Here is a 24,594-nt window from a genome sequence, read left to right as displayed (position 1 = left end):
AGCACATGGATTTGTATCTCAAAGTGGAAAAGTTAAGCTTCACCATAAAGTATTCAGTAAATACTGCAAATACAGTGTAATTGTTTTTCCTTATGGCTTTGACCAAAAAATACCTCATTTGTCTCTGAAATCTAGTTACAGGATTTGTGTTTTGAGATAATCTAGGTGACAGTATACACATATGTAATATGTGTGTATGTTACCATATATGTTACCTATCTGTATATGGATGAGCAGTACACCATTTTATAAACTCCTTGCCCATAAAAAAGTCTTTTTATCACAGAATCACTAAGTTGGAAAAGGTGTTTGAGATCACTGAGTCCAACCAGAACCATCCTCTACTAACCCATGTCCCTAAGCACCTTGTCTACCCGTCTGTTAAACGCATCCAGGGATGGTGACTGAGCCCCCTCCCTGGGTAGCCTGTTCCAGTGCCCAATAACCTTTTCAGTGAAGAACCTTTTCCTAATGTCCAATCTGAACCCGCCCTGGGACAGCTTGAGGCCATTTCCCCTTGTCCCATCTCCTGTCACTTGGGTGAAGAGACCAAAACCCACCTCTCTACAACCTCCCTTCAGGTAGTTGTAGGTGGTGATAAGATCTCCCCTCAACCTTCTCTTCTCCAGGCTAAACATCCCCAGCTCCCTCAGCTGTTCATGAGAGTTTCTTTGGTGTAAAAAAGAAAAATAGCTCAACCAATATTTTTTGGCTTACAGACAGCTTAAAAATAAAATCTTAGGAAACTGTAAACTCATGACTGGAATTTGCTTTTTTTTAAAAAAAAAATGGAATTTGAAGGCACATACATTTTCCCAGAAAAGCTTTTTATTGTGCTTTTTGATAGAGTTTTGTCTCCATCAAAGCTCATGCAGGTTTTAGATTAGTGTGCAGTAGCACTATCAGGACAGTGAGAAACTGATCAAAATCATCATTCCACCTAAACAGCATTTACTCCTCTTTTGAGCAGGCATTCTACAAACAGATTCACCTAATGCCTGGCTGTGTAGGCCAGCCTTGGAGTTTCAGAAGTGGGAATTGAATGGAGTGTAGGGCGCTGTGTAGCCAGTGCAAGCCAGGGATGCTACTTCTTTCTGCTACATTTCTCACACAGGTTTGCACAGTGAAGGCTGCATGGTCCTTCTCAGCTGCTAGGGAATGTATAATGCTTGTTTAAAGTGTACAGAGACATCAAAATGTAGAAAAGATTTTTGAATCTAAGCTGAAAAGGACTGAAATTAGAGACCATAGTAGTAAGCAATTATCTACTCTGGATGGGAGAGGCAAATGTGGCAGACAAAGCCAGATTCTGACCACAGACCTGGATCAGAGGTAAGAATTTGAATGCTAATGCCTTTGGGTTGCCTAAGTAAAGAAATGCTTTCATGCCTATCACAACTGAATGCAGATATGATTAACTTGCATTAAATTATTTTTTTGGAATGTGTATTTTGGAATCTGTTTGCTGTTTATTGCTTAAAATGTAGTTTTGTGAGCCATGGAAGAGTAGAAACTACCAACTCTGTATATTTAAAAAAAAAAAAAGTAATCCTGAGGAGTGGAGACAGCTTTGGTTATGTTCCCTGGTTTTTCTTGATTAGATAAAGTAAATACATCATTTTTATTTGGTCCTGGCATGCTGTGCTGGAGTATGAACATGACATAGAGACCTAGATCTATACTCTGTCAGAGCCCTGCACTTCATACAGTCCATCAGACAGGTGTTAGTTTTGAAGCTGTGGCTTTGGTAATATGGAGAAAGACAGGAAAAACACTCTGCAACTTAGTGTGAGTGTAGGGCCTTTGAAATACAATGGACCATCTTGAACACAAAAGTGCAATAAAAAGCATAGGAAAGGACTGTGATGAGACAAACTACCTCAGCTCTGATGTGAAAGGACTAACCATTGCATTTCTAGTGTCACTGCATATTTCTGAATTTGTTCTAGCCTACTCATGTTGTAGATTAAAGGTAATGTGTGTGTCAGAGAAATTTCCAGTGGTGTCATGCCCAAAAATGAGGGAAAGGACTGAGGGGAAAGCAGTAATTGTAAGAGAAGGATCCCATCGCTACCCAGTCAAGGTCTGTACGTCCATTTCAGGAATCTACCAGGTAAAAAAAAGGGTACTGGTCACAGAAGTGTTATGTGTGGCTCTTGGTATGATGTCTCTGAAAAGGTTTAAAGGACAAGTGTGGGTTTCAGCCAAACTTTACAAATAATTGTGGAGCTTTTTGAAATAACAAAAGCGAAATGAAATTCACACAGCGTTTTAATCACGGTGTCATAGAACAGTTTTGATTGGAAAAGATGCTTAAGATCATCAAGTCCAACTGTTAACCTAGCACTGCCAAGTCCAACTGCTAAACCATGTCCCTAATCATTCTGTCATATATAATTAGCGTATTATGAAAAGTTATTAATTAAAAAGTAATGTGTTTGATTTTTAACTTACAATGGAAGGGAACCTCAGAATGGAGCTTCATCAGTAACAGTGCTATTGGTGGGTTAAGCAATTGTTTCTGCTATTCCTTGCCCCTTTTCATACACAGAGAACAGTAGTTTTTAATGGCTTTCTGGTGAACTACAGCAGGTAACTGGCACAAGTGAATAACCACTATTGTAATTTGTTCTTGCCAGGTAAATTTTTCACTGGCTAGGATTCTTGACTCAGTTCACTATAAGGTTGTCAAAGTTTTTATGCCAGTGTGAAAGGAAAGAGATAAGAATGAAGATGTTGGGCATGGCAGGGCTGTTGTGCTTGGTGGCTGTTTTAATCTTTGTCAGTTTGAATTGGTGTTCAGGCTCAGCTCTTGGTTGTGTGAGTTCTGTGCTCTTAACAGGATCCACGATGTGATGATTTAGAAGAAGGGAAAAAATCCCCAACCATCAAAAAACCTCTTTATTTTAACATAATTCCTTAAAAAGTTGTCTTGAAGCATAGTCATGATGACAGCTATGCAATTTCAGGTTGAGAGAGAACTTAAAGTGGAAATGAAGTCCTTTTGTTGCAGTGCATCTACATATAGTATTTCAGATGCAAATTGAATGTGTTGTAATAGGTGTGTCTTCTCAGATGCTTCTGTCTCATCACTTACTATAAGTAGAATGTTGACTAGTACCTTGTACCTTTTGTATTAAGCCAGGTGAAGGCAATTCTTGTGTTTTGTTAGGAACATTCTTTGTAGACAGATTTCATTATGTTGTGCCAGAAACTTTCTGTACTTTAAAATATAGGAACTCAACAACAACGTATCATCAGTGTGTTTTGTGTTTCAAAATCCTTACCTGGCAAAACCAGTTTCACAGAGTAGCTTCATCCAGCTATTCCATCTAACATGGTAAATATTTCATTTATTTGTAATAATGGAAGTTTTATTCTTCAGTTTCCTAACGTCTTAACTTTAAAAATCTAATAGAGTAGAGTGAATATCAATTGCTAGTAGAATTAAGATACAATTTTTCCCTTCAATTTTTATCTTACTGAAACAGAAAAAAAAACCCCAAAACCCAAACTCTGCTACTTCTATTTTCCCTACAGTTTTCCATCAGTTTCACAAAGATGGTGTACAGCCTTGTGGTAATAAAAATTGTATTTTGGGCAGGAACATTGCTGAAGAGAGTGTTCATTGAAATCAAGGCCTCCGAAGTGCAAACATGAGATAAATTGAGTTTCAATTTCGAATCATGATCTGCTATTTTTTTTTTCTTAAAAAGCATACCATTAAGCCTAGGCTGCCTTCATCAAAACAGATGAAGGCATACCTTCAAATGCATTCCTTCAAATGTATTTTCCATTTGTAAAATAATTTAAATAGCTTTTTGCTGCTGGCTCATTGATCATAAATCCTAGCAAAGCAGTAGTATGAAAAATGCATAGTGTACAGTATCTGTATGCTACATACTAAATTAAGCCATGGGAAAGATAACTTCCCTGCTTTTTCACTTTTATTAACTTTTCATAGACTGTGCCATCAAGCTAAGTAGCCTTTTGTGGTTAAAATGTGCCAGTCGGTTACAGGAATGTGGCAGTGAAAAAAAATTGTATATAGAGGGTATAATTATTTACATTCTTGTATTTATTGCATGAGAAATGTCATAGTGTTTAAGCATCTTTGTACATCTCGCAGGAAAGCCTGAAATAATTTGTTGAAAAATTAACAAGTTCATTTCATCACATTTAATGGATTCTTAAATCTGTATCAGCTTATCAAAGGAAACATTAATTAAAAGTGTAATTGACTAGCCAGCTGTTTCCTGTTTTCTGTCCAGCAGCCTCTTATTAAAAACATTACAAAACATGTAAAGCTCTTTATCCAAGCGAGATGAAGTTCCCTGTGCCAAATTCTGCTCAAGCAGTGAGATGTAAATGATAGATTCTTAGTTCTGTGTGTATTGGGTGACCAGTATCTGTAGGTATGTGCTGCTTCAGAGGGAGGCAGGCTGCATTTCTAATTAACACATGGCATAGACAGATAGCTTTATTCCCTGAGGGGAGCACTACGTCACTAAAGCTGGATGCACAGTTGCATTTATCTCACTACACACAAGAAAAATGCTCTAATGGGCAGGGTACCTTTTGTCCACTGGGTTTATTGTGCTTGTTCCCAAGCTTGGATGTTATTCCTCCCAGGTACAGGAAGATCCTCGTGGAGCCATTCTGTGTTTCAGTTTTCCTTTTGTGAGAAAGTTCGGACCTGCAAAGGTCCCCTTGATCACGGAGAACCTGTTGTTCTTGTGCTCAGTTAGCAGTGGAGCAGTGACTGGCCTCCTTTTGTGGTGATACTGTACTTTCCACTGGGCCTGTGCAAGACAAATCTCGACCAAACTCAGCAGCTTTCTTTTTTCCAGAAACCAGGGTTTGGCCTTCCTGGGGAATAACACAGTCTCCAGACTTCTTGAATGCTTTGTATAGCATTTCTTGCTTTAATATATGAGAGACACATTTTGGTTTGAGTTAAAATTATTAAAAATGAATATCCTACTTGCTGTTAGCACATGTGAACAAAACCCTCAAGTCTCTTTTGGTTTTGGTGTGGAGAATGAATGTGATACTCATTCTCAAACTAAGAACTGTAACAGTAAAGGTTCCTGCTTTTTTGGCTTTCATTCAGATTATTTCCTTGGGGACTTCTTGCTCAGTCTACACTTAGATTTGTTGTTATATTCAACTCCCTCCTCTCCATCATTAAATGCCATCCTGTTTTCACTGGGTAACTGAAAAGATGAAGTTACAAAGTTTTGCTCCAGAGTGCAGGGCAAGTGTTGGTCACTCCTGGGAGAGGCAGAATGCAGTGAAAACTGGGGTTCTGTTGCAGCTTGGCAGCAGCAAAGGAGAGTAACTGCAGTGACCACAAAAAGGATGGAGATAGAGCACAGCTTTGTATATTGTTTTTAGATTTGAAGGTAATGTCTCACTGGATGCCTTTATGAGTTTGGAACTGGAGTCTCAGATGAAGACCTTTTGGAAGAATATCAGGGACAAAATGTTTTTCTAGCCATACTAAGTTGTAGGATTATTACCAGAAATACAGTGAAGCAGCACACAGCTGAATCTTCCTTGAAAAAGGTTAAAAAGACTTTCAAGGTATAGGCCACATGCAAAGGCAAACTCAGTTTAATTATTGAAGCACTTTCAAAGTCGAGTAGGTTTGATTTTTGGGATGGGGAAGCCTAAATGTTGAGTGTTTTATTGTGGTCTCTAATCACATCTGCAGTTATAAATGCTAACAGCTGCAAGGTCCTGTGGCTTAATATTTTTATTTTTGTAGTGTAGACGTTTTTGAATGTGTGGTGTGTCTCAAACACTGATCTTCCAAATGGAAGGAAAAAAGGGAAAAACCTAGTAGACTGAGTAGTTACATAATCTATCATATCTTTTCAGTTGGCATTGGTTCAAGTCATGTTGTCAGTGGTGTGAGAGGAGAATGAAATGTGAACAGCAAGCTATGCATGCCAGAAATCAAAAAATAAGATAAGAAGCTTTGTGCCACACTCTCAGCTGAAAAATGTGGTTAGATAATCAGCTTAAACAGTATGTTCTGCCCTTCCTGTTGCATATGAAGTTTGCCCATTGAATAGGGAAGGGCATATCTCTTCTTCTCCTACCTACAGAATGGTTGAAGGCCTCTATATATAAAATACTAAGAGAATTCCTGCATGGAAAGTTCCTCAGCTTTCCAAAGAGCGTCCACCTCTCAGAGCACAGATCTTGAGTTTCTGAGATGTGTGAGAAAGACTTTGTGGAAGCAGATCACCTGAGACCATGATGTGCTCTGGAAACACAGCTTTTTTTGAGCTATGTGTTGCTAGTTGACATCTGCCATTTTGAGAACCACTGAGCTTCTTCTGATGGAACTTGGCTGAGAAATGCAAAGGAGCAATGTTAGGCCATTGTTTCTGCTCTGATCTGTGAACTGTACTCCTAGTAAACTGAAAGAAGAAAATTTCCAGTTTCCACTAGTTTATTTGGAGTATCAGATGCTCTCCAGCTGCGAACAGGAATCTGCAGATCAGAGGGCAGAATTAGTTACATGTAGCTAATTTTGACTGCTGATCAGTTTCCAGACAGGGGACAGAATATTACTTTCTGTAATGCAGACAAGGCACAGATAGATTCTTCCTGGAGGCTTTTCAGCTCTTCCATTCCCACATGACATCTGTGTGGAAAGTATAACCATCTGCTCCCTGGCCTTCTCCCTCCTTCAGGCTGTCCCTAGGGAACCCTCCACATTTTGTCTCTTCCTCTAGTACAGCAGTCCAGCCCCACAGAATAGCTAGCCTGTCTTCTCATACGAGTTCCTTTCTGCTCTATTAATAATGTATATGTAAGCATTTGTTTATTATAAAAGGTTCTGAGCTTCTCTCACACAAAGTTGAAAGCCAAGCAGTGGGCATACAGTGTCTTTATGGGCCACAGGAAGGTCTATAAGAGCCTGAACAGGAGTTAGATATCTCCCTCAGAGCTGTTAACTTCAGGGGTTTCAGTGCATTGGTGGGTGGAAAATCCAGGTATGGCCTTTATGCTTGCGCTTGCAGAAGGAATATATTCCTTTAGTGTAGTCCATATTGGATGTTCAGCACTCCTAGTAAATTTCCACAGCAATTCTCATGCTGATTAAAGAACAGGATTTATGTTTTTGACAGTTCTTGGCAGGTAGAGTTGTGGTGGTAGTGTGGGAGGTTAGTTCAAATTGATTTATAACAGATATACGGATGGACTCTCTCTGTCACTATCTCCATTATTTCTTATATAATCATTGGAAATGATGTTTCATAAGCTGACAATGACTTCCATGCAGCTTCCTATTTATGCTCTCTATCTGTGCTAGCAGCATATCCTTTTATCCATCACCTGAGCAGCACTCCTCAGAAACACAGTGGATTTTTTGTGGCTGATACATTCTGCATCATTTTGCTTTGATAGGGGTTCTCTTTAATCCTTTGAAGTCACTAACTTGAATTCAAGATTCTTTCCAGAAGTGTGTTGCATTGTAGCCATCTGCTTTGAGTTTTTACTTATTTTAACAGCCTCACCTAGGAAACACTTTCCTTTCTTGGACAAAGCACTAAATGTTTTGCATATGTATGTATAGGATCCTGATAGCTTTGAATGTGTTGAGTGCCAGTGCTATTTCAAATTTATTAAACTAAAAATGCCTAAGAGGTTTTTGCTCAGGCATAGTGTAAGGGAAAGGGAGATAATTAAACTGGGTGGGAAGCATTGTTCAGCATTGAGCTTAACGTTGTTCAGACTGAATTCAGGTCCGTACTTCTGCTGCTAGGGAAGATGGGTCTTTGAACAGGATGTACTTTACTGAATTTTTCTTCATCAGCTTGATCCTGGAATGAGGTAGCAGTGGTGAGTTTTAATGACAGAAGGCAGTGATTTGACAGAAGCACAATGGTTATGACTTCACTGTAGGATCTGGTAGGTGGGAAGCCTTTCCAGAAAGATTAGAAGGGAAACAAAGAAAACTGCGTTGCGCTCAAAAGTTTTTGCTGTTCAGAATGTGCAAGTTTCATGTTCCTGTCAATCAGCACCAGTATGATCAGACAACATGTGACCTTGTGAAGCAAGGAGCAGTACATTTCACTTTTGAAGGTTGTATAACACAGTGAAGGAGGTGTGGGGTTGAGAGTGGTGTAGTAGGAAAGCTGCCATTTGGAACAAGGTGATAGTCCAAAATACATGGTACACTTTTGTATGAGAGTTTCAAAACTCATTTTATTTCAGTATTATCCTGTCATCTTTTCCTTCATTCTGCTAGTCCAAAATTCTTTGGTGTCTTTTAGATCTAGTCACTCTCTTCCCACTATTCAATTTACTGCTCTTGTTTATGGCACTTGAAGTTTTATTTAAAGATGCAAGGTAGGATTGTAATATTTTAGTTACACAATATGTAATACAAAGCTCATTTTTTCTGCCTGACACTGTATTGTCTGGTTGTGTCGACATTCTTTTAGAAGTCCCTTTTGGTAAAAGACCTTGGTAATTTAGGGGGAGTTTTGAGAGTCAATTATCACTATGTTAGAGGATCATTTTAAATAGTATTAAATGGTTGCTGTAGGTCTTACAGTCAAGTATTAAATTATCTGAAGTATTTCTTAGCATGAGTAGATTCAACAGTGTTTTGCAGCAGTGCATTGTCTTTGTAAAAATAAATAATTCAGTATGGAATAATATAGCTGGCTTGTGGGGGAAATATATCAAAAGCAGATTAAAATGACACTATAATTCCTGGATTACATTTCTGCTTTCTTTTCCAAATAGTTATATAGATGAGACTCTTTATTTGACCCAGACGTTGCTTCCCTCCTTTTCCCTAAACATCAGTTTTGTTGTGCTTTCCAGAGACAACAGTTCCCTGTGTGTTTCTAGTGCGTGTCACGTACTGGAAAATCTTGGCACTGGGCTCCTCGTCATGGTTACAGTAAGGAGCTGTTGCTTTTCATGCTGCAGTGTTTCCTTTTAGCTTGTGACCACATTAACAGATATATTATGCCGTTGCCTTGTGCTGTTCTCTGTGGGAACTCAGGGTGTAGCTCCTGCAGCTGTGGCTGCTCCCATCCCACCGTCTTCTCTTTTGTGCTGCATTTCAGAATTCACTTTGGTCTGTCCTTGGACTTGCTCTTACAACCTGCTTCTCACTTCTGTCAGCTCCTTTGTTGTACCAGTGACAGATGCTGCACGGTTTAGTGAAATGACCTGTGTGATGCTGGCGACCTGTGTGATGTTGGTGGTGGTCCTGCTTCAAGTGTAGGGCTGCAAAACATGACCTCCAGAGGCCCCTTGGTGATTTCTGCAGTTTTAGAGGTGGTTCTGCGTGGTCCCAGTCTGCTCACTGTGATCACTCCTGACATTTAGAAAAATCAAGTGTTAAGCAGTGAAAATAGGAAAACTTGGACGGGGGAGGGGGGCAGAAGGATAAGGCACTGAAAGTCTCTCAGGGGTGAGTCCTTACACTGACCAGCTGCAAATAGTGAAATAAAGCATCTGGCCCTAGGGAGGGGCTGGAAGAGAACTGTGATACAAGCCTGAGACAATAGCCAGTGCTCCTAAAGCTATCTGGTGACAAGCTTTTGCCACAGTTTCCATTAGAACTCTGCTCTGTCTACCATCTTTTCACTCCACTGTTGGTGAGACATTTAACTGTGCTAAAGACAGCACAATTTTTTTTTCCCTTCTCTCCACCATTCTTTTTTTCTGTCATAGCGTGCTCCAAGTGCTTGGTGCACAGTCAAAAAAGCTCCACAGCTATTGCAGAGTGAACAGTGGGAATAAGCAAGCAAGGATAAGGTGAGGAGAGTGGTACCATGACAGTGAGTAGCTATGTTGATGTAGACATGCAGAGAACTGCATAGAACTGTTTAGGTTGGAAAAGACCGTGAAGATCGTCCAGTCCGACTGTCATCTTTGCACTGCCAAATCCACAGCTAAGTCATGTCCCTAAACACCACATCAGCATGTCTTTTAAGTACTTATAGGGATGGTGACTCCACCACTTCCCTGAGAAGCCTGTTCCAGGTTTTGACAAGACTTCCAGTGAAGAAACTTCTTAGTCTAAACTTTCCCAGGTGCAACCTGAGGCCATTTCCTCTTTTTCTATTGCTTGGAAGAAGAGACCAATGCCCACCTGGCTACAACGTCCTTTCAATGAGTTGCAGAGAGTGATCAGGTCTCCCCTCAGCCTCCTCCAGGCTAAACAGCCCCATTTCCCTCAGCCACTCCTCGTAAGACTTGTGCTCCAGGCCCTTCACCAGCTTTGTTGCCCTTCTTTGGACATGCTCCAGCATCTCAGTGTCTCTTGTTCTGAGGAGCCCTAAACTGAACGTGGGACTTGAGATGCAGCCTCACCAGTGGCGACTATGGGGGACAATCATTTCCCCAGTACTACTGGTTGCACTATTCCTGATACAGGCCAGGATGCTGTTGGCCTTCTTGGCCACCTGGACACACTGCTGGCTCACAGTCAGCTGGCTGTCAGTCAACATCTCTAGGTCCTTTTCTGCTGGTCAGCTTTCCAGCCACTCTGCCCCAAGCCAGTGTGTGGGGTTGTTGTGACCCAAATTCAGAATCCAGCACTTGGCCTAGTTGAACCTCACACCATTGGCCTTGGCCCATCAATCCAGCCCTCCTGGATCCCTCTGTAGGGCCTTCCTGCCCTCAAGCAGATCAATACTCCCACCCAACTTTGTGTCATCTGTGAACTTACTGAGGGTGCTCTCCTTCTCCTTGTCCAGATAAATGATGAAGATATTAAAGAGAACTGTTCCCAGTACTGAGCCCTGGGGAAGTTCATTTGCACCTACTAATTGAGACCAGACACAATTATAACAGTTAGCTTTGACCTAAATCAGTATTTATCCCCTCCCTTCATATAAGTTATGCTTGTCCAGCTGTACATTGTTGTATGAATTTTAAGACCGTGTGTGTGAAGAAAATACTGAAAATTACCCTGTCTGGTGGAAAAGAACACAGATTATTAACATGTTGTACAGTACTCAGCAAAGACCTGAGCAATGAAGAGAGAGGTAATGATCCATTCTTGAAGAAAAAAGGGGGAGACAGTAGTTCAGAATTTGAAAATGATCCCAAAAGCACAATGTGGTGCTCAGGTGTTTTCACTGACTCTAAGCCAGCTGCAGAGAAGAAGTCACAGAGGAGTCCTCTATATCTGATTTTAGGATATAGGATATATATATATATCTCTTATATCTGATTTTAGGATATAGGAGATATATATATATATCTTGTAGATGTGGAGCTTCATTAATTTCTGTCACCCATGTATTTTTCATCTTTGTAAATGTATTGTCTGCTTGGGGTTTTAGAAATACTTGCATTTGCTTTTACATTTCCTGTCCTTCCTTCCTTCCCACTTAAAGTTAACATCTTGAAATGAAGTACCAAGCTTCAAAGCATTCTGTTCCTTTAAAATCCTTGGTGCTGTGGTAGGATAGAGTGTTTTATCAGGATTTTCTGTATCATAAGAAAAAGATGTTACAAGGTCTATGGGTCATGTTCGGACCATGTGAGGGTCATGTCCGTGGTGTCCTTTTGGAGAAACTCTTCATGGCTGTGAACTGTTAAACCTGATTGTTATGCTGCTGTGTGCCTGAACCCTGAGAGTTTCAAGGACTGCAGAACAGCATGCACCTGGAGCTTGTGGAACTCTTCTCTGACAGTGAAATCATCTTTTGGGGGGTAGGGGGGAAGTCTGTGCTAATTCTCCCGGAAAATTCCAATCTTACAGAAAATTCAGGGCAGAAAGATCCATAGACCACAAAATAAGCCTGTTTGTGGTCAACTTCATGATGTGCAGAAAAGAGGCAAACCACAGGGGTGATCCCAAGTGATCATGAGTGAACGATTTGAGCTATATTGTCACTCTCTCCTCACTCATGCTTTGATTCAGAAAGGGGTATTTTCCATGTTGGGGTGTAACTGGATGAACGCTATTTCCTTGGCTTTAATGTAGTATGGCAGATGCCAGGTGAGATGTTCCTACATTTTGTTTGTGATGGTGCTGTTCTGGGGCTTTTTGTTTGTTTGTTTAATTTTTTGAAGCCCAGCAAGAATAGCAGTAGCTGCTGGAGCACAACTATGTCTGTGTTTTGTTCAGTAGTACCTAGTTTTGTTCTTACAGAAGGCACAGTGTCATCTAGTACCTACCTAACCCTCTGCCCTTTGCTTTTATGATAGTTCGCTCTACTTCCTTGACAACTCCCATCTGAGTTCCTAAAGTTGAAATAGTATTTTCTTCAAATTTCTTGGACCTAGACTCTTGTAGATGTATTTTGAGTGCTTGTCAGGAATGGTTCTGCTAAGGTGACTAGAAGGAAACTGGGATGTGCATGCTGAGAAATGTTGATAGTTTAGATAGTAAAGGACAAGCAAGACATTGTCTGCAAGATTTTTCTTTGTGTGCATTATATTTTTGTAAAATATCTGTGTGTATTTTAAAAAACTGTGTCAGAGTTGCTTCTAGGCTTTCTAGCAGCTTCTAGCACAAATAAGGGTAAGGGAGTTTGATCTTTGACAAGCTGAAGGTCTCATAGGGTAATATGTTGTATGTAGTATACTGATAACATACATGTGGTAATGATTATTATTACAGGCAGCAGTGGTTTATACCACTCTGAGAGTGGCAGATACTCAAAGAACGTGACTGTGCTGCCATTTTCATTGCAACAATATTCTCTCCGTTTCTGGTATCTGAAGGTTTTTCAGAGAAAATGTGGAAAAGTACTTTACTCTGGCAGGAGAAAAAAGCTGTGCTCTGGTTATAAAAATATATTTACTGAATGCCAGAAGAACAGCTGCTTGGAAATGTCATTGAGGCTTTGCCAGAGAAGCTACTGTAGCTCCATGCCAAGATTTGCCAAAAAAGGAAGGAGGATTGTTTTCCAGTTCTCACAGTCAAGTTCAAACCTAGACATCCTGAGCTATAAGAAACTGTGTAATAAAGGCAACACAATGGTGACAAATAAAGGAAATGTAGTTTCTGTTGAGCATGCTAATAAGGGGAGATGACTATGTATACTTGGATTTCTGAAAGGATTAATGCATTCAGGTTACCTTGCTCTGCTGGGCAGCGTTGGCATTTTCCCCTATGATGACACACTGGTAATCCTATTACAGTGCACTATGAGCAGTGCAGAGAAAATAGCAGTTTGAATAAAGTGTATAGGAAAAATTAATTAGATTTTTTTTTGCATTTATAAATCTGTGCTTAGAATCAGAATTAAAACCTTCTTAATAAGTTGTGGGAACAGAGATTTCCCTTCCTAAATTCTGTATCATTTATGAACTTGTGATATATGGATGTACAGTAAAGTATTGGTGCCTGCACTCTTGCGTTTGAATAGAACCATAGAATGTGCTAGGCTGGAAGGGACCTTTGAAGGCCATCTAGACCAACCCCCTCCAGTGAGCAGGGACATCTTTACAATGTCCAGTTGCTCAGAGCCCATCAGTCCTCACCTTGAATGTCTCCAGGGGAAGAGGCCTCCACCACCTCTGTGGGTAACCTGTGCCAGTGATCCACCACCCTCACAGTGAAGAACTTTTTCCAAATATCCAAGCAAAATCTCCCCTTTTCCATTACCCCTTGTCCTATTGCTTCACGTCCCTGGGAACAGTTCTTCCCCAGCTTTCTTAAAGGCGTCTTTCTGGTATTGGAAGGCCACTATAAGGTCCCCCCGGGCCCCTCTCTTCTCCAGACTGAACAAGCCCAACTCTCTCAGCCTGTCTTCACAGCAGAGGTGCTCCAGCCCTTTGATCATTTTTGTGGCCTCCTCTGGACATGCTCCAGCAGGTCCATGTCCTTGTGTTGAGGGGTCCAAAGCTGGATGCAGTACTGCAGGTGGGGTATCACCAGAGCAGAGCAGAGGGACAGAATCCCCTCTCTCAATCTGCTGGCCACACTTCTTGTGATGCAGCCCAGGATGGGGTTGTCCTTCTGGGCTGTGAGTGCACATTGGTGGCTCATGCCCAGCTTCTCATCCACGAGCACCCCTAAGTCCTTTTCCTCAGGGCTGCTTTCTAGCACATCATCTCCTAATCTGTATGGATAACGGGGTTGCCCTGACTCAGGTGCAGGACCCAGCACTTGGCTTTGTTGAACCTCATGAGGTTCACCGGGGCCCACTTCCCCAGCCTGTCCAGGTCTCCCTGGATGGCATCCTGTCCCTCTGGCACATTAACCTCACCACGCAGCTGGGTGTCATCAGCAAAGTTGCTGAGGGTGCACTCAGTCCCACTGTCAGTATCATTAATGAAGATATTAAACAGCACTGGTCCCAGCACAGACCCTTGAGGAACTCCTCTTGTCACCATCTTCCATCGGGACTTGGAGCCATTGACCACCACCCCCAAGATGTGACCATGCAGCCAATTCCTTATCCACTGAACATTCCACCCATCAAATCCACATCTCCAGTTTAGAGAGAAGGATGTTGTGGGAGACTGTATCAATGGCCTTACAGAATTCCAGATAGAAGGCATCAGTAGCTCTTCCCTTGTTCACTGATGCAGTTGCTCCATTGCAGAAAGCCACTGGTTTGGTCAGGCAGGACTTGCCCTAGTAAAGCTGTGGTGGCTGGCTGGAATCCATGGCTCCATGTGCCTCAGAATAGCTTCTAGGAGGATCTGTTCCACGATCTTCCCAGGCACAAAGGTGAGGCTGACAGGGTGGTGGTTCTTAGGGTTCTCTTTCCTACCCTTTTCAAAAATGGCTGTGATGTTTCTTCTCTTCCAGTCACTAGGGACTTTACCTGGCTGCTATGACTTTTCAAATATCCTGGAGAGTGGCTTGGCAACTGCATCAACCAATTCCTTCAGGACTCTGGGACGCATCAGGTCTCACAGACCTGTGTGAAACACAAGTCACGACCCTGATCTTCTCTTACAGCGGGAGGGACTCCCATCTCCTTAGTCCCTGTCTTGTGGGCCCTCAACTTGAGAGCGGTGAGGGCAGAGGTCACCAGTGAAGACCAAGGCAAGAAAGTTGAGAACCTTAGCCTTTTCCTCATGTGTTGTTACCAGTTCACCACTGTTCCTCATCATGGGCAGTACACTTTCTTTAACCTTCCTTTTCTGGTTGACGTAACCTGTAGAAGCCCTTCTGTTTTTTCTTGGCATCCCTCGCTAAATTCAGCTCCAGCCATGCCTTGGCCATCCTGACATCTTCCCTACAGAACCAGGCAACATCCCTGTACTTTTCCCAGGATACCTGTGCCTGCTTCCACTGCCTGTGTAATTCCATCTTGCTTTTTGGTTTGACCAGCAGGTCTCGACTCAGCCATGTCCGTCTCTTGCCTTCCTTGCCCAGTGTCTTACACCTGGGCATTTAGAACTCTTCTGCTCTGTTGAAAGCATCCTTAGATAGTTCTATGAATAGTCCTAATGTGGAACGGACAGGGAAGAATACTAGTTGGAAAGTAAAATTCTGGAGTCATTTGCTTTCCTTAGGAAGGCTGCCTGAGATATAAGAAAACTTAGTTTGCATGTGTTTGTTTTTCAGGACATCTTTATGCACTTCATGCCTTGATACAAACTATATTCTTCTTGCTTTTAGCATTTTTTTAGTCTTAAGAGATCCCCTTCTCTCCATCCCACCCAAGTTTAATGATCTCTTTTGAATATTTTCCCTGCAGCACCTTGTAGAGCAATGAATCTTTAAGTTCATGGATTGAATTGTAAGATAAATAGAGGGATAATGTTGATCCTTTTATTTTCCTTGTAGGGTGACAGATAAATTAGTCTCTGTAGTAAGTGAATCATAGAACAGTATAGGTAGAAATGGACTTAATATATTAGGTTATTTGCACAAAACTGTGTGTGTGTCTGTGTAAACCTGTGTCTCTGGTCAATATCCAGTTAAAGGTAGTAGCCAGAAAAACTTGTGCTAGGAATGTAAAAGGCTTTGAAAAGTTGAGTTTCATCACTGACTAGTCCTATCAGCATCATGGGACTATGGGATTGCTTGTTTTCAGAAGTACTAGAAAGGATATCAATAAAATACTGGATGAGCTGCACAGCAGTTCATTGCAGATGTTCTGACAAGAATGATGTTTACAGAAGTTGATGGCAAATTGACTTCTGATTTAAATAGGCATTGGTAGCTGGAGAGATAAAGCATCAACATAAGCATCAACATATCATTCTGGCTATAATCAGAAAAATGGCCTATGGGTGATCATCTGGCTAAACAAAGGACAGACATGAGAACCTTCTGCAGAAAATTTTATTTTCATACATCTTGATAAAAATGCAGATTTTTCTTCATGTTGAATAGATATATGTAACCTAGTTTTTTTTTGCTTTATCTAGAATTTCAGACATACTTTTAGATAGACAAAATGTCAGATACTTGTTTGATTATGCCTTATCTAGAATATGTATATTAAAATATGTGAAGAACTATTTCCTACCAATATATAGTTGATGGACAAAGGTATCAGTATAAGTCACTCAAGTTATATTGATTGTATGTATAATTTGCCAAAGTTGATGCTATGAAGCTGGATACATCTGGTTATGGAATGAAAGAAAATCACAAATGCATTGAAGAAAATGCCAGTTTTTCTCTCTTTAAAAACAAGCAGGTGTGGCATGAATCATTCAATGAATTAACCTCCCCAAAGTCTCCTGTTTTGTCTTTGGTTCTAAAAATTAGCTCTGCAGACCTTGCTAGGCCTTGCTTTTCTGAAGGCAGTGTTTTGAAAACAAGTGGAAATGAAAAATAAAATCCTGTTATAAAAAGATTCCTGCTGTCTTGTTGGACTGGCTCAAAGGCTGGTACTCTGCTAACCTCCAGATACCCTACAACATGTTTTAAAAAGTTTAATGCTGAGGTGGTATTCTTGAAAAAAGCTGTAGTGACTATCCATCCTAATTTAGCAGAATGGATGGATGTGTTAGAGCAGATTATTACTGAAGGTTAGAGCAAGTGAGAAATGCAAGGAGGACAATAGGTGATTGCTATCGGAGGTTGGGGAGCACAGACTAATTGTCTTTTACAGAAATCCATTTGTTACAAAAATGTTTGCTCATTCAGAGTATGATTGGGGCAGAAGAGAGTCACAGAGGATCTAAAGACTAAAAGCTTAATTAGATCAGTCAGTTAAAACTAAGGGACTTGAAGTAGGCAAGGGATCATCTAGGATGTACTAAGAAAAATAAGACCTCTAATACTCAGTTAGTTTGTCGCTATTTTACATGTTATAGGAAAATATCTCTCATTTTTAAGACTTGATCCTCAGAGACATATTGATGCTTTCTGATGGAGATATGTACGATGTAATGCAGAAACCCTGGCTGGCTGAAATAAAAAAGCCCTGTAAAAAGGGTATTGATTAATTTCCTTCCTATAATACCTACACAATCCCTCACATTGGCATAATTCCAGTGTGCTGGAATTATTTGGTTAATTCACATCCAGTGGTAGTATGATATTCTGATACTCTGGTAGTATGATGCTCAGATACTCTGAGGCCAAGATGTTTTATAAATGTCTTTTACTGTCAGCTTCCTACTGGCCACTTCAGTGCTATTCTGTAGCTGTGTAATTAGGCTCAGTGTTAACAGGGGGAATGTGTATGATTTTTGTTTTGGTTTTTAACCAGCACATCTGTTGAATGCTGAATTACCAGCTCTAGAAATTAAATTGATAATGCAGCATCCACTTTTCATTTCAGTGAGCAGTTAGGAAAATCAGCCAGTGTAGAAAGGTTGTATCTTGTAAAAAGCACACACATATTCTCCTCTGAGTCAGATTTTGGCATCTCAGGTGTACTGCTTGACACTCTAGCCCAGGTACCACACAACAGTGTGCATTGCAAAGAATAAAGGGCTTTGCCACTGACTTTCATAAGCAGGCTGTGGAAGCAGGGGTCACAGGAAACAGGCTAGATTAATTTCTCATGGGTCACAAAACTGGCTGAAACCCTGTACTGCTGTAATTCTCAGTTATTTGCTGGCAGGGAGGGTTTCATTTGGCTTAATGCTGGAACAGAGTAAGTTTGCTACATTTGCTGGTACTGTGAAACTGGCAGGAGCTGCTGGCTTGTTGGGAGCATTGGGCCATCATTAATGACTCCCTGACAACCAAGAAATCACCTCCTTTAGTACAAGGAAGATGAGAATCTTCAAATAGTTACAAAAGGACAAGAATACTTTATTTCAGCTTTATAAAGGAAAAGGTTGTAGGTTAATGTTGCAGTGAGTTGTACAGCATACAACAAAGCCTTTAAAGGATAATGAAATGTGGTAATACATAGCACAGGGTAATTGCTTTATTGTTTACTCAGTCTTTAAGAATAGATAAGGCAAATACTTGTAATGTTTGATGAAAACATTTACATCTATGTTGCAGGTGTACTAGACAACCTCTTGAAGTCTCTTCTGGGCTTGCTTGCTGTTGCTGTTTGGGTTTTGTTTGCACTTTTACAATGGAAAGAAGAAAGCTTTTTGAAAAAAAAAAAATCACACTTAGATTCTAAATGTTTCCAGCCCACACAAATAACTCATCTCTTCATTTTTTAACCATTCAATTCTTAACAAATGAAAGAGAAAAGAAAGTACACTTTTGTAATAAGTGTTCTTCATGAAGGAAGCATAAATACTCAAAAGTCCATTATTTTTTCTTTGCAGGTTACGGGATGACCGAATCAGGATAGAAAGGATGGGAAAACTTCATTTTGAATACAGCCATGCTTTCCAGCTGATCACTGATTTTTACACAAAAGAAGTGCCTGATACTACAGGTATCTTGTTCAGATTTTTACATAAAAGAAGTGCCTGATATTACTGGTCTGCCATTGACAATATCTGTTAGCTTTTGCACAGATAAAAATCCATCCTCTTAGCTTTTACACAGATAAGGAATACATGTGGGTATACCTCATCAGGTCTCATGAACTTGTCAATGTCCAATTTGGTTAAGTGTTCCCTAACTTGCTCCTCCTCTGTTAAGGACAAATGTTCATTGCTTCAGAATTTTCCACTGGTCTGAGAGACCTTGTGTTCCTTAAAACACATCTTACCAGTAAAGCCCAGAACAAAGAAGGCACTGAGTTTCTCAGCCTCATCCATGTCCTTTGTCAACCTGCAAGCTTGAACATTCTCTGTATTCTTCCTGGATCACTTGTTCCTGCTTCCACCTCTCGTACTCCTCCTTTCTTATGTTTGAGCTATTTGGGAGCATCATGTTCATCCATTCAGGCCTTCTGCCACTTTTGCTTAATTTTCTGTACACTGGGATCTTTATTGAGTTGAAGGAGGTGAATCTTGAAAATTAACATTATTTAAATAGAAATTAATATAGGGTTAACATGCCTTTTTTAAAAAAAATCTTGAAGATGTGTGTTTAGGCAGGTTTAAATTTACATGTATCTAGCAACTGAGGGAAATTATTCAACATCTGAAATGTTCAACTTCTTGTGTGTGTTAACAGTCTAAGAACAGCTTTAAAACATCTCTGAAAAGAAAATTAAATAAGGTTTTAAAAATACCAGTTAATGTTGAGATATTATGCAGTGAATTTTCCTATTGTTTCAACTGGAACAAGGGCTGTATTAGGGCGCTGTCAGATACGAATAGCTGTCTCACAAAGATGGAACCATATTCTACAGACTGGCCAAGGCAGATAAATCATTAGCACATGTGCCAAGGCCCGTTTGTTCCTTTTTAACTTACACAGATGTTGCCTACAGTAATGGAGAGTTCAGAATTTTTATTTGTTTGTACATTTACAAATTTCCTGCACCAAGTTAGTCATTTTTATGAAGCAAAATCGTGGAGTCAACTGTTTTTAAGTGTTTACATTATTTTAATGTTCTACATTCTTTGGAACCATATCTGTTGTTTTGGAACCTCACTTTATGTTGATTTATAGATATCGTAGAACAGTGTGCATATATTACAGATTTCTATTTATTTAAATTGAAGAATAGCTTTTTCTAAAATATGTTGCATGGTAAACAATGAGATGGGTTTTTTTTAGGTCCTCAAAAACTATCTGTAATACTAAGCTTGGATAAGCCTGTTGTTTGCTCTCTGGCAGCAATAATTGCATACCTCAAAGAATTTAATTTGGAAAGGATGCTTTACAATCCAAGGTAAGTTGCCTTATATAAACTTCCAATTCACAGCACCAATAGATGTACCATTGTTCTCTAGTCAGTTTTATCAGACAACTTCCCTTCAATGTAATGAACCCTCCTGCTAGAGTGATCAACGTAGTCTTTTTAAAAATTCTACTTTACATTTAAACTCTTAATCAGAACTAGAAGAATCAAGTGTTTTGGGGGTTATTTTCCCCCGCATGATGTTTCATGAATATCTTAATGAAATATGTTTGTCTAGACATTACTATCAGTAATGTAAATAAACTTGTACTGCTGCCAAGTGTATTGAAATCAAATAGGGTGCAACACTGGAAGATAGTAGGAGGGAAGTTTTAGGTTTGTTAGTCAGCCTCAGCCATCATATCTCAACCTCAGTTTTACCCTGAATAAAGTTTTGGGCTTTTTGGCAGCTTTAAAAAAAACACAACAAACTACAAAACTCACCTGTAATTTAGCTTTGTAGTTGTTTCATTTTGCCAGAGGTGTATAAGGAGTTATAAATGCTAATGTGTTGTAATGTTTAGACTGTACTCAGCAGGTCTGAGATAGTGAATCTAGTTATCTGTTACAAATAAAACAGACATTCAACACACCCTGGCTTTGGAACAACCATGCAAAACATTGGTCATAGAACATCACCATTTGTGCAAGATTACTACAAAACCACACAGAAATGGAAATAATCTTGTCTTCCCTTTTGTAGTCACAACACTTAGGTTTATTAGATATGCTCAGTTGAGTACTCAAAATTTGTAACAGGATTATGCAGGTGGAATCAAATGAAAATTGAAATACTGCCACTCAAGCATCTTTTTATCCTGTCTTGCACAAGTACAAAAGATGGCAATCCTACCTGTCGTAAGTTTGAAAAAATAATTGAAGCTTATTAAATGCTTTAATAAAACAGCTTTATCTGTTGTGGATCCTGTGCAAAATATTCTCTTGGTTCTTTCAGTATTCTTCTGTCCAGTAAGTAGACAGGCTTTAACAAAGTAAGTCTGGCTACAAACTGGAACCTTAGAAATATGTCATGTCAGTTGTAGATTGTTCACATGTTTGTAGGAGATAACTGCAGTTTCAAACCTTACTATGAAGGGCCACCAACATTTACAGGTTTTTAAAAATGCAGCTGCAGTAAAAAAAACTGACTGCAGATATGAGTTTTAAACTTCTCTTAAGATACCTACTAAAATATCTAGAAATTACATATACCTGTTTTTTCTGGATTTTGGAATAAATTTTCTTCCTTAGCCCTTTCCCTCTTCAAGTGCTATCAAAATGTTAACAGAAAGAATTGCTGTGGTGTCTTTTAAGCTATCTCCCATGTCTCATCCACCAAAGAGTGTTCTGACCTGTTGTATTCCTGCTCATCCTCTTTCATAGGCTTGCTTGTTTCCATTTTCTTTCTGGTTTTTTTCTTTTTTCTTTTTCTTTTTTTTTCCTTTTTTCTTTCTTTTTTCTTTTTTTTAAATACTTGGGTGGCAAGGAAGGGAGCAGGATAAATCTTCTTGAGAGTTTCTGAAGAAAGTGAACTGCAAGGAAATGCCATTCCACTTACAGGTCACTGGTGTCACAGTGCGTTACGTGCGATTGCGCACAAGGTGAATGTTCTTTCACATGGGGTAAACAGAAAATACATCTTTTATGTAGAATTCAGAAGCAGAGGACAAACAACATTATGTGAAGGCTTACCTAGCAGCGGTCAGTCACATTTCTAGGAACTGCATCTTAAAATCAAGTATAATTACAGACCGGAAAGGAAAAGCACTAAATCTTAAGAGTTGACATTTGCCTGCTGAAGGTTGCTTTAACTGACTTCCTGTGAATGTACAAGCACCTGAGTGGAAAGGCAATGAACTGTTTGATACCTTGGTGATAGGCTGTAAAGAAATAAAATGCATTCCTTGAGGTAACTTTGTTCCTGTGCGCAGGAGCTTGGATTCTACTACATTTATTTCTAAAGCCTTTACTGCTTTGACTGTTCTGATACTGAATTCTGCTTGCTGGTTTTAGTGTGTCACATATATTGAAACAGTGAGGCAAGTACTGAGGCAAACTCAACTTTAGTATTTTTCCTAATGCCAACAAAATACTGTCTAATTACTGAGAAGGGAGAGCCATTTATGCAAAGGGTGCCAGGCTTACAAATCCTCTGTGATTCTGCAGGAAATAGAAGAGAGAGGCTTCCATAGTACTGTCAAGCAACTTAAAATTCCTAAGAGAATTCAGGTCAGTGAGCATATACTGATGAGTCAGTGAGCATGAAGTTAGACTTGTGAGATAGTTTCCAGTTTATTAATGTAAGTGACACAGATCAGGATGAAAAGGACCTACCTGATAGGAAGAGTGACAAAAGAATTCCTTGCATCTCTGTTCCCTCTTCAGATAAACACTCTTCTCTCAGCTGGACAAAGTTCCAGCTCAATTTAACAGTAAGATTCATAATACATAAGTGATGAGGATTCTTCATTACTGGGAGGGACGAATTATGTTTTAATATTCAGGTAAAGCTTTTAAATCCACTTTTTCAGATCCTAAATAAATAAAGCAAAGTCCTAAAAAGGAGAAAAGATTTCTGCCACAGCAGACCCTGGATCACGCACAGACTGCATTAGAGCTCTAACAGCAAGTGAGAGTGGATCTAACAATGAATGATACAAACTTTTTTAAATCAACATGATTTAAGACCTTTGCATACAGAGACACCTTCACTGGCTTTTGACAAGAAGCTGGTACACAGCTAGGAGAGGTTTCCAAATACCAGTAGAGTACCCAGTATTGCTTGAAAAATCATAATTTTCATTGCAGTTGCTGGGAGATGTCTAAGTGTGTTTTAAATTTAGCTACATGTTTTCCAGCATATTGGACACAGAAGAGAGAGACTGCAGTGATACATGAACTTCAAGAAATGCAGGGAATGAAAGAGACAGGTATCTTTCTGAAGGAGGGGAGTAGCTTTGCAACTGCAGGGCTATTGAGCAGAGAATATAGACAGAGGCAGAAGTGAAAAAGGTGAGGGGAGGGTTAAAATGGCTTTGAGGGAGAAGAGGGAAAGAATTCAAGGAGAGGAGAAGTGTTTGATTGTGCTTTGTAGTAGGGGTGGAAGGGAGTTAGGGAGACGAAATTGACGGAGAAGTCAAAAGTTCTTCAGCTTAAAATGGTGAACATCCTTGGGTTTTCAGGGGGAATGTCACCAAACTCGAGGGAATGGTGTTCATAAGGCTTTCATATCTCTTGAGTGCTGATAACATCAGAAACAGAAGGTGTACAAGATAATGCATCTATTTTATTACCCACTGTCACTGTGAGAAAGGGCATACTGAAATGATTTTGGGAGATTTCGAAGCCAGCTCAGGAGCGTGAAGGGCTGATAAAGGGAAGACATGGTTTTCAGACACTAAGAAGAGGTGCTTAGGACAGGATATTCCATCTCTTTTAAGACTACAGAAGAGCAGCAGGTGGGCCCTCCTGCGTGCTGGACATTTGGAGCTTGTAGGAGTACTGAGGCTGTGTACAAGGAAAGTGGGCCAAGAGGCTGCTGACGTCTGGGTAGAGCAAGGTTGCAGGCCCACTGCTTGGAGTGAGTCCAGTGGAGAAAAAGAAGACTAATTCAAGATAAAATTGATGGGGTCTGTTTCTGTTTCTCTTAATTCTTCCTAGGTCCTCTGATTTCTGTTCTTGTTCTTGGCTTCGTATTTCTTATTTTTGTGTGTGTTTTTTTAGGTTGTTATTGGTTTAGGTGGAAGTTTCTGGATTCCTGTTGCATCACAGCTCCAGATCAGAAGTTCTATCCCTGTAGCAATAATTTGCTAATAAATTTAAAACTGGTTAATTAAATACAAAACATAGTCTGAGCTTGATGTCCTTCGCTACTTAGACTGTAGTAAGTGTCTTTCTGAGAAATTGAGAGGCTTGTTTTTACTTCTTAAAGCTGAATGGGGATTTCTGCAACTCTTGTCTAAACATATAGCTTTGTTCAGTGGTTTATTCACCCTTAGAAATCTCAAAGACACAGACTCCAGAGGTCTGTAAAAGGTAATTGAGCACAGAAAATCTGCTGCTTAGTAGGCTTTCAATGCAGTGCCTTGCAGCTTTGCTGGTAAGACTGTACAGATTTGCAAAATTAAAGTTGTTGAGAACTACTGATCTGAATAACATGCATTCAATTAGGGTGGGTTACTAAGTACAAAATGATATATAATATCTTCTGTGGAGAGAATAATGAATAAAGCACAAAAGGTGCCTTTCACCTCAAGCTTCTTGGGAGGCAGAATAACCAAGATGATGCATGGGTAAGACAGAATAATCAAAGTCTGAGGATGTAGTTTACTGTCCTAAAGCAATCATATTTACCTTTTAATACTCATCATCAAGTGTGGTTCTACTCTGAAATGTCATTTCATGAGTAGGAACCTCTTCCTCATGAGTATTCCTCAGAACTGTCCTAAACCTTACTAGAGGC

General features: G+C 39.9%; 1 protein-coding gene across 1 annotated transcript in view; it reads left to right on the top strand.

The window, feature by feature from the left end:
* Nucleotides 1-24,594, top strand: part of MSH3 (mutS homolog 3) — a gene marked incomplete at its 5' end in the record, with an annotated part of 111,482 nt that overhangs the window by 24,250 nt on the left and 62,638 nt on the right. Inside the window, 2 exons of the mRNA XM_084278982.1 lie at nucleotides 18,658-18,770; nucleotides 20,009-20,123. Of these exons, the coding sequence (XP_084135108.1) occupies nucleotides 18,658-18,770; nucleotides 20,009-20,123 (228 nt within the window). The remainder of the gene's footprint in view (nucleotides 1-18,657; nucleotides 18,771-20,008; nucleotides 20,124-24,594) is intronic.

This window comes from Gallinula chloropus, assembly GCF_964237585.1.
Source record: "Gallinula chloropus genome assembly, chromosome: Z".
Lineage (NCBI taxonomy): Eukaryota > Metazoa > Chordata > Aves > Gruiformes > Rallidae > Gallinula > Gallinula chloropus.
This window is presented reverse-complemented; position numbering and strand designations above follow the sequence as displayed.